A 10,796-nucleotide genomic window follows, 5' to 3' on the forward strand; every position below is an offset into this window, starting at 1 on the left:
ATTCATGATGACCTAATCATTTGAAACAATCCGAACACGTATTTAATAGCTACCCGCCAATTATAAATGTGGTCGTGTTTGAGATTGTCTTAAACCTTAGGACGACATTTCTCCATGCTATATGCTCTGTTTCATAATAACAAAATTATATTTTAATTTTAGAACGATCTTAAACAAACTTAACTCTATCAATACAAAACCACTTTACTTTATAGCCTTTATTGGACACTCATGTCTAATTCTTTCAAATTGATTAAAGAGTTCATGACTTCTATAGTTCTATTCACCCCACTCAACCCAAAAGAATTGATATGGCCGTTGGTCTTACTCTACTGATCAATTCTTTCAAGTTGATTAAAAGGTTGATGACTTTTATTCACCCAACTCACTCCAAGGATTAAGTTATGCTGAGTCGTTGTTGAGTCGCTGATCTTACCCTACGAGATCAGTCTAGTTTGCTACCAAATAAGTAAAGAACATATTCATGATGACCTAATCATTTGAAACAAACCGATCAACGTTCAGGATTTGATCAGCACCAAACAAACCCAGGTGGAGGTGTTTCCCCTTTGCCTTTATATTGCCAGATAAGCATTACCTCCCACATTCTCAATATATATAAAACATAAAATAATCCTAATAATTCCACCCTAGAAAAAAAAAAAGAAGATTATTTGCAGTGTTCTAAGAAGAAAAAATAACAGTGTTCAAGGGTTTCAAGAACACCCAGCAAAGGTTTAATCTTTTATATCCTTTTTTTTTTATCTGTTGTTTTATGTTTTTATGTTCAAAAGATTGCATCTTTGAGTACCCTTTTGTGTCTTGTGTGTTAATTTCATCATGGTTTTTCGTAAATTCTGATGATTTTGCTAAATTTTATGCGGGTATGATGATTTTGTCGAAAAGAATCTTGATTTATGCATAAATGAGTAAATTTAGTTGATGTTTGATGATTATAAAGTGCGGAATTTGGAATTGATTTGATAAAGTTTGCATCTTTTTTGTGAATAACTGGATTTGTATGTTGTTTGATGCTTGTTGCTATGATGGTTGCTGTTTTTCTGGTTTGATTTCAAGTAGAATTTGGAAATGGGATTAATTAGGGTTTTTATGATGGTGGTAATTGATTCAGTTGTGTTGTCTGTTTTAAGGTCATTAATCTGGTTCTATGTTACTCCAACTCGACTGCACAGACATGACATGTCAGATACATTTATTTTCCGTGAAGTTTTCAGTTTTTTGGTCGGAAATGAACTGTAAAATGTCGTGTTCTGTCGTGTTGTGTGAGACACTCCAAGTATCGGACATGTGGCACTCGATCAAAGTGAACGGTTGGAGTAACATTGATCTGATTGTATGGATTTTTTTATATTCAGTATAGGTTAGGGGTAAGGGTTTAAGGGTGTATATTTTTCGGCGTCCTAGGGCTTGCCAACAGAGGTGTATATGGTTGAATTGATGTTTTGTATTTGAGTAATTGGTAGGGATACTTAATATTTAAGAGTGGCATTGTCCCTCTACCTAGGTATCCTTATCTCGTATTGCTGCTTTGTGTAGCAGTACTGTATTTAGGTACACAGACTTGAGTTCATCAAAACGAGGGATTCACGAGTGTATAGTAACGTGAACTTATGCATGACCTCTCGTTGTCTTATTAGCTTATTTCTTTCTGTTTCAGAGGGAAGCGTAGGAGCGTGCTTGTGCAGTATTAATTGCTTCTTTCCATACTAGTTTCTCGATTTCATTTGCTTACTTCACGGATAAAAATTAATTGAGTAGGGCTTACTAATGGACGCAAGCTAGGAGTACCATGTTTGCTGATTTTCATATAAATATATAATTGTATTTATTTCATTTTGAATAACTACTAGTAAATTTTAGGAACAAATTAAGTAGTCAGCCTAGTTGCGTGAAATATCAAATGATCAAATACCCAAGAGAATTGCATTGGTTAAATGATATCATAGGGTAGATTTCCGCATTTATTCCTAATTCACTTTATTTTATACTGCTGTGTTCTTTTTTGATGGAGCAATGACATTGGATATAAGATAAAATAATAACTGTTGGCGCCATTTTCTCGAAGACAATTTGTAATTGTTTCTTTGAGCAACGTAATTGAAATCATTCCATATAGATGCATAGTGAAGGCCTTCGTCAAATCGTCAGTTTGCAAGATTCTTCTTTTTTATGAATCCGTTCTTAAAGATTTTGACGTTGGCAACTCGTACAAAGGGTTTCCCACTTTTATAACATTGGATCCGTTCTCAAAAATCCTTATGAATCCGTCATATAGATGCAAAATGGTTCCCCTCTTTCCCTTGGTTTGTGAACGGGATAAATGTTGAAAATATGGAGATAATCCGTTTCCTATTTGATAACATTCATTTTCCCTTCCAAACCCCCGAAATCCCGATTTCCCTTTCTCATACTCTTTCTCTTCGTTCCTTCCTTTTTCCTGATTTTAGCCAACTAAACAGAGGTGTAGGTGTTTACCCTTCCTATATATTACCGGATAAGCATTACCTCTTAGTCTCTTACACACTCAATATATAGATTATAAAATAATCCTAATAATTCCACACTAGAAAAAAAGACACAAGTTATTAAGCTCTAAGAAGAAGAAACAAGAGTGTTCAAGGGTTTCAACAACACCCGACTTAAGGCTTCTCTTATTTCACAAAGGTTTCATCTTTTATGCCATCTTTTGTTTGTTGGTTTATGTTTATGTACAAAAGATTTCATCTTTGAGTACCCTTTTGTGTTTTTTGTGTTAATTTCATCATGGTTTTTCATAAACTGTGACGCTTTTGCTAAATTTTATGTGAATATGATGATTTTATATCCTAAAGAAAGTACATAACTGGATTAATAGTTGGTGTTTGATGATTATTAAATATGTAATTTGAAATTGGTTTGATAGAGTTTTCACCTTTTTTGTGAATAGCTGGATTTGTATGCTACTTGATGCTTGTTGCTGATGGTTGCTGTTTTTCTGGTTTGATGTTCAGCAGAATTCAGAAATGGGGATTAATTAGGGTTTTTCTGATGGTGGTAATCTATTCAATTGTGTTGTCTATTTCAACGTCATTAATCTGGCTCTATGTTACTCCCAACTCAACTGCACGGACGTGACACATCGGATACAGTTATTTTCCGTAAAGTTTTCAGTGTGGTCTGAGACGAACTGTCAAAGTGCCGTGTCATGTTGTGTCATGTCGTGTGGGGCACTCCAAGTATTGGGCACGCTGCACTTGACCAAATTGAAAGGTCGGAGTAACATAAATTTGATTGTATGGATCTTTTGCTATTCCTTATTGGTTAGAGGTAAGGGTTTGAGGGTGTGTATTTTTCGGTGTCCTAGGGCTTGTCAGTGGAGGTGTATATGGTTTAATTGGTGTTTCAAATTAGAGTAATTAGTAGGGATATTTAATATTTAAGAGTGGCATTGTCCCTCCACCTAGGTATCCTTATTTCGTATCCCTGCTTTATGTAGCAGTACTGTACTGTATGTAGGTACACAGACTTGAGTTCATCCAAACAAGGTATTCGCGTGTGTATAGTAACGTGAGCTTATGCATGATTCCTCATTGTCGCATTGGCTTATTTCTTTTTATTTAAGAAGGAAACATAGGAGTGTGCTTGAGAACTATTAATTGCTTATTTCCATACTAGTATCTCGATTTCATTTGCTTACTACGCGAATAAAATTAATTGAGTAGGGCTAAGGTAAATTTACCATGTTTGTAAATTTGTCATATGATCTTATTTATTTCATTTTGAATCACTAGTGGTATTTTTTAGGAACAAATTAAGTATTCAGTCTAATTGCGTGAAATATCAAATGATCAAATACCCAGGGGAATTGCATTGTTAAATTACATCGTAGGGTAGATTTGAGCATGTGTTCCTGATTCACTTATTACTGTGGGTTTGTTTTTTGATGGAGCAAGGACATTGGATATAAGGTAAAATAATAACCGTTAGTGTCATTGTCTTGAAGACAATTTGTAATTGTTCCTTTGAGCTACGTAATTTAGTTCATTCCATATAAATGCATAGTGAAGGCCTTGGTCAAATCTTAAATTTGAAAAATTTATACTTTCTAAGAATCCGTTCTTAAAGATCTTGATGTTGGCCAACTCGTACAAAGCCTTCGTTTGGTCGAGGGAAAAAATTCCTTCAGATTTGGTTTCCCCGGTTTCCCTTTTATGGTTTGTGAACGTGATAAATGTTGAAAATATGGAGATTATTCATTTCCTTCTTGATACCATTAATTTTCCCTAAACCCATGAGATCCCAGTTTTCCCTTTATCATACTATCTTTTCTTTTCTTTTCCCTTTCTTTCAGTCACTAAACAGAGGTAAATATATTGAGATACTATTCTTTTTTCATTTAAAATGATGTCCTTGTAGAAATATTTTCCATTCAACCAAACAGAGCTAAAGTTCCAAGATATATATCAAGACGAGTGATGCAGGAAAAAGATGACTTTATGATATATTTGTCTGTTTTTAAGCTGCTAAAATGTTTGTGACTGCAGGAATGGATAGTGAGCTATCAGGACTTGTAGAGGCTGGACCTTCTGAGGCGACCATAGAGATAAAAATTAAGACTATGGATTCCCAAACTTATACACTGCAGGTGGATAAACAGGTAACAGTCTAACAGACTAAGACTTTGATTGTTTCTTTTTTTTTTTACTCCGTAAGATAGTAACTTAGAGTAAACTGTAAAGTCCATGATTCATTAAAGTCATCATGTGTGAGCTGTTATTTTCTGTTGTCATTGTGTTTCAGATTCCCGTACCAGCTTTGAAAGAATGTATTGCTTCAGTCACGGGTGTTGTGACAGATCATCAGCGGCTTATTTGTCGAGGAAAGGTTCTGAAGGATGATCAGCTGCTGTCTGCATATCGTATCCTTTCATTATCTCAAAGTTACAGTCAAATTTGTGAAGTACTTCCTCCATTCAACTCCAAACTACCATATTGGTTTTTGCATACTATTCACAAATGAATCTTCAATTGCAATTTTCTCTCAATATATAAGTGAAAATATATTCTTGTGGGATCTTATTTGATTCGTCTTTACGAGTACATTAAAAATATGTAACTTTTATAATTTTTGCATATACGTAGCTAATGATATTTACCGCGCAAAACATGCGTTGGCAAACGTGAAAAGTGTACTATGGTAGTTTGGAGTTGAATGGAGGAAGTATACTTTTTGTTCTGTTTGGATGCATTAAGCATCTTCTTGTGTAGGCTCACTTTCCCTCCCCAAAAGATAGTGTAGTGAGATTTAACACACAAGTGTTACTAGCACCAACACTTCTTTTATTTCTTTGATATCATTTTGTGGCGGAGAATGTGTTGAGGGTGTCTCTATTGGCAATTTTGATGAGAAATGGCATCTATTGAGGCTATCCCAAACTAGACTGGGAAGTTCATCTTGAGTGTAGCCTGTTTGGAAATGAAGCCTTCACATATATGACAAGGATGTCGTCAAAATGATGTGCAATGCTGTAATTTATGGGGAGGAGCTCACCTGTACACATTATGTTTACTTGATTGAATTGTCATCTCCAATCTTACTCGATTCTTACTTCCTGTGGGTCAGAATATACAAGTGAAGTTACGTGCCGAATCAATAATAAAGTTGTCCCGGTCTAGTTTGTAATAGCATGATTTCTCTGCATAGCTCATTTTTTGAGAGTTGATACTGTATTAGTGGTTGATCTACCACCCTTCATTAGACTGGGATATGAAATAATCATGTATGAAAGGATTGCAAGGAGGTTTAAATAATATGCGATTATTGAGAGCTCTGCTAAACATCAATGACCAAACCCCAATTTTTGTTGTTGTTGATAGTTGTGTGTTGTGTTGGGGGGGAGACATGATTTCCAGTTTTTGACTATGCTCTGCTGTTCATTTGTTATCAATCACCAAATTATCCGATTCTATGATCAAGTTGCCTTAACTTATTCTAGAGGTGGAAGATGGCCATACTTTGCACCTGGTAGTTCGAGAACCAGCCCCATTACCATCTGAGGGTTCACCTGCTGATTCAGGTTGGAATAATATCATACTTCTATTCTGATTTATTTTTTTGTTTATTGTGTGGATCATTGCTTCTTGATCATTTCTTTGTAATGGTAAGTGCTATACCTGGAAAGGAATATGTTGTAAATATGATTCCTTGCAACAAACTACATACAATCCAGTACGCAAGCTTCCATAGTTCTGTTTACTGGATGTTAGGAGGTGTAAATGCAATATTAGCTCCTTTTGGCCTGGATCAGTAAAATACATATTCCTCTATATATCCAAACTTTGTTTGTCGGACACAGAACTTCCACGCAAATCCAGATAGGTACCTTTAAGCCAGAAGTAGATACTCCTAGAAGTCTTTTGCTGTCAGTAAGTACTGTTTTACAACTAAAAGGGTGCCTGAGTCGGTAGTGCACCATAAATGGTGAGTAGAGCAATGTATGAGCTAACTCGGGACGAGTCACCGCAGCCTGACACGACTCCAGTGAGCTTTTCAAATCATATGTTAGGTACTACAAGTTGGTAGTGCCACACTGCCACCGTAACATGAATAATTTGTATGTTTATGCTAGTATTTTAGTTTTTTTGGCTGGGGGTGGGGGGCTTGAAATGAAGTGAATGTATAATAATGTAAAAGTTGCGATGTATGTGCCACTGCCACATGCCAGTGTTTGTCAGTGATTCGTCGGTTCATGTCTTGATGATAAAGCTGGTAGATGAGTTTTTTTTTTTTTTTATATAGAAATTTTTCAAAAATTTCTTTTGCTGAATTTATTTCTTGCTTCTCCATGATTACTTTTGATCAATGAGTTTATGATGTTTGAGGCGCCATCCTCCACTAAGCCACAAGTTTTCTTTCATAATGTTTTGTGCAGCTCCTGATCCTTCATTTAGTGGTAGTCGTGGTCAAGTATTTCAACTTGCTCCTAATGTTGTTGTTGAAGCATTCAGTATGCCTGGACAAGGGAGTAGAGGAGGAATTTCAGATGTTAGTCGGGTGAGGCTTTACCTAACCCTGAAATCTTAAAGTTACATGTTGGCTAATTGTCATTCATGATTCTTGAACTTTGCGTTTCCTTTTATTCTCTCTTTTTTTTTGTTGTTGTTGCAGATAGTCTCTGCTGTACTTGGTTCGATGGGCCTTACAAATACACAAAGTAGCAGTGAAATGAGGGTAATTTAAACTCAATAAACCACACGTTCACCTCAGTAGGCTTTGTGTTTTTCTCTTTCACAGTGCTTGACGTCTCTACATGGTAGACAGGCAGAGCGAGACGAATTAGACAAGGTTTTGTTAGATAAACCCCTCCCCCCCCCCCTTCCCCGGGCCACCGATTAAAAAAAAGTCTCTCCTTCTTTTGTTCTTTCTTCCTTAGAATCAAGCTGGGGATAGACAGGAGGCACCTGCTCCTGGCACTGCTGCAGATACGACTCAAAGGTCACCAGAGCAATCTGGGATGAGAAGATCAAATGATAGGTCCAGACTGCTAAGTGCATTTGGATTCCCTGCAGGCATTCCATTTGGCTCTGTCCAGGCTCCGGTGAGTTTGCTATATGCTGCTGTTGCCAAACCTGTCCCTGGATTTCTATATGTTAACTTAATGTCTGTTCTTTGTTCTTGCAGGTAATCTTAGATGCTGTTGCAACCTTATCACAGTATTTGAGTCGCGTGAGAGAAGAATTTTTGAACAACGGTTGGTTTATACGCCGATAATTACTTTTTGTTTTGTTTTTGTTTTTACTAGGTGTCTAACACATGAAATGCGTGGCAATGTATACGAATAGGGAATGTTGAGGAAAATATTGACGGGGCTTCATCTAGCCAAAGAAATTCAGGTGCATCTAGATCGCAGTCAGAAAATGCACTTCCTACTCCAGCATCATTAGCAGAGTTACTGTCTAACACAAGGCAGATGCTCAATCAGTTAGCCGAAGAATGTTTGCTTGTATGTCTTTCAAAGCATTGTTGACTATATCTCTTATTAACAAAGTATATTAGTCGAATCAAACATTATGAAGTCGTATTTTGAATATCCTGGTTCTTGAATGAACAATGTGGTTCATTCTGTTAGATTAAATGAGTAATGCTTAGTTCTTGTTGAATGCCTCTGTTGATTTTTTGTGGATATTATTTAATGAAGCATTTTTAATGAGTTTGTCGCCACTAAACTTACAGCAACTGACTACGCAACTGGAAAACCAAGAGAATTTGACTGATTCAGTGGCTAGGGCAAATGCTCAGTCTGGGGCATTAAGAACAGGGATCCTCTTACAAAATCTGGGTGCTTATTTTCTTGAGCTTGGTCGTACGGTCTCGACACTCAGACTTGGCCAATCACCAGTGAGTTATACCTCATTGTATATAGGCAGATTTGTGTTTATTTTAACATTTTTTTTACATTCTTTTTGCAACACCTTTATTTTGCAGTCAGAAGCTGTAGTCAATGCTGGGCCTGCAATTTATATTTCTCCATCTGGACCTAATCCGCTAATGGTTCAGGTATTTCTTGGAAGTCTGAATACTTTTAAGGATCCCTTTTGTAGATATTCTGCTAACAGAAGTATTGTTTGTAGCCTCTCCCTTTCCTGCCTGGGGCAAGTTTTGGTTCCCTCCTTTCAGAAAGCATGCAATCAGGGTCAGGTTTGACTAATGGTGTTGGTGCTGGTGTCGGACCTAGACGCATTGATATACAAATTCGTAGAGGTTCATTACTTGTTCTCTATGGTTTGTTATTAATTTAACTCAGAGATGGCCACTTTCTAGTTTCTAGAGTTTAACTTATCTTTTTACTGACAGTCCCCCCAGCAACTCAACAAGCAGAACCTGTGGGACCTCAACAGCCTTCTGGTCAGAGGCAGGCATCCCCTGTTGTTATTGGCGTAACACGAAATATCCAACCTGCTACTGGGACATCAGATTCTCCTCCATCAAATAGTGGGGTTGGTGTTCGTGTATTGCCTTCTGGGACCACGATGGCTGGAGGTTCGGATGCAAATCGCTCACAGCCAGAAGCTGGCTCATTAGAGTTTTTATATTCACTTCTTCGAAGAAATCCAAACCCGCTGTCTGGAAATTTGAGCAGCAGAACGGAAAGTCAAGTAGCTGGTGACATGCAGACTCCCGAGTCTACAGCTGTGCAGCAAAATGTTGAAGATTCCGCTGGAGATGGTATTCCATCTGCTACTCTTACGTTACATTGTTTATGTTATATGCTTTTATCATTAAAGACTTTGACAGCTGTCATACGATGTAGCAAAATGGTAATTAAACTGCTTTTTGACAACAAAAACAACAAAGCCTTATGGTCATGGTCAAAGGTGGGGGTCGATTAACATGAATCCTCATCCGAAACCGTCTAGGTTTGAATCCGCGGATACGGTCGAAGGTAAATAAACAAAGCAAAAGAAAATAAGTAAATGATAATCAAAAGAAGGGTGTTTGTAAAAAATTATAAGCAAAGCGTGAAAACCAAGATTAAAGCGACAAAATAGGCTTGTAAAACAAAAAAAGTCATTCTTTTTGACATATTGGTTTAAATTGTCCGAACAGGGAGTGGAGAATCAGTTAGATCCCGCACCATTGAGATCGATATCCTTACAACTGGAGGAATTCCAAGTGACGCAAATGGCAGGGGGCAGATATCTGCTGACATTTTTCAAATGATGAGAGGGCTGTTCCCTGGTGGCGAGTTGCATGTAGAGAGCGTGAACTCAGAGGGTATAGCTACAGGGGTGACAGAGCAGGAACCACCCAGTGATACAGTTAGAGAGGACGCAGAAGCAAGGGTGACGGAGGAGGGATTGTTCTTGTCCAGGATGCTTCAACATGTAATGCCGATGATCGAAACTTCAATACAGAGAGATGACCCATCTTCTTCATCTGCTGTGAGAATTCTCTTTCTTGATTTTTTAATGATTTGAATTTGTAACTTGGTTGTGAAATGCGATCATTACCATGCTGCAGGGAGAGAGTTCCGAAGCCAGGAATACACGGCGTCAGGATGACGATGATGCTGGAGTTCCCAGTCCTAAACGCCAAAAGGTAACCCCTTCATATTTCTTCACCATTTACGACTGTCTGTTTCTTGGAAGTTTCGTAGACTTATACTTACCTGCTAGTTGCTACTCATCCATGTCGCTTAGCATTCCTTATTCACTGTTTGCCAACCTTTTTTGTATGCAGACTGAGTGAAGAGCCACATCCAGAATGTCGTGTTCAAACATCGCAAGTCGCAGGTCTCTTCATCAACAGGAATTATCTGCATGAGTTTAGGCTGTAAGCGCTTTTTTTTTTTGGGTAAATGTAAACATTTTTAAGTGTCAATGGAGAGAGAGACCTAAAGGTATACAAACATCTTTTAGCTTTCAGCCTAAACTTAGGGGCAATTTCTGCAAAGTTTTCATCAACTTTGGAAATTTTGATTGATATAAATAAAACACTGCAATACTTGCAACATGGAAAGAGCTTTTGCTTCGGCAACATTTTGATTTACTCCGATGTTAAAACATGTGGAACTGGCTTTATTCGTGAACTTGTGTGCATAAATTCATAACGCTAATGTTGCAAGATTGGAGTGTTTGCGTATGTGTTTTTGAATTTGATACCTTGTCGTAATTGTCGACCCCAATGACATTACTTCATGCCTGCACGTACCGACACTGCAATTTGCAACTTAGATTCGGGTTAACTTGGCTACTGTCTCAGCTCACTGGGTCTAATTGACCACTAGGAAAGAAAGT

The 10,796-nt window shown here is 37.4% G+C and overlaps 1 protein-coding gene across 2 annotated transcripts; it reads left to right on the top strand.

The window, feature by feature from the left end:
- The first annotated feature begins 399 nt into the window (after positions 1 to 399).
- Positions 400 to 10,512, top strand: LOC141606097 (ubiquitin-like domain-containing protein CIP73). Of its 2 annotated transcripts, none has more exons than XM_074425096.1 (16): positions 400 to 735; positions 4,545 to 4,657; positions 4,801 to 4,918; positions 5,996 to 6,076; positions 6,932 to 7,053; positions 7,168 to 7,230; positions 7,433 to 7,597; positions 7,681 to 7,750; positions 7,842 to 8,002; positions 8,233 to 8,397; positions 8,485 to 8,556; positions 8,631 to 8,760; positions 8,854 to 9,225; positions 9,607 to 9,941; positions 10,021 to 10,098; positions 10,240 to 10,512. In XM_074425096.1, exons 2-16 carry the CDS (start codon positions 4,547 to 4,549, stop codon positions 10,246 to 10,248), a joined length of 2,052 nt encoding a protein of 683 aa, XP_074281197.1. In that variant the 5' UTR covers positions 400 to 735; positions 4,545 to 4,546; the 3' UTR covers positions 10,249 to 10,512. The 2 variants fall into 2 exon arrangements, with proteins under 2 accessions (XP_074281197.1, XP_074281198.1); XM_074425097.1 differs by lacking the exon at positions 400 to 735 and adding an exon at positions 3,041 to 3,270.
- Positions 10,513 to 10,796: the final 284 nt, after the last annotated feature.

This window comes from Silene latifolia, chromosome 10 (assembly GCF_048544455.1).
Source record: "Silene latifolia isolate original U9 population chromosome 10, ASM4854445v1, whole genome shotgun sequence".
Lineage (NCBI taxonomy): Eukaryota > Viridiplantae > Streptophyta > Magnoliopsida > Caryophyllales > Caryophyllaceae > Silene > Silene latifolia.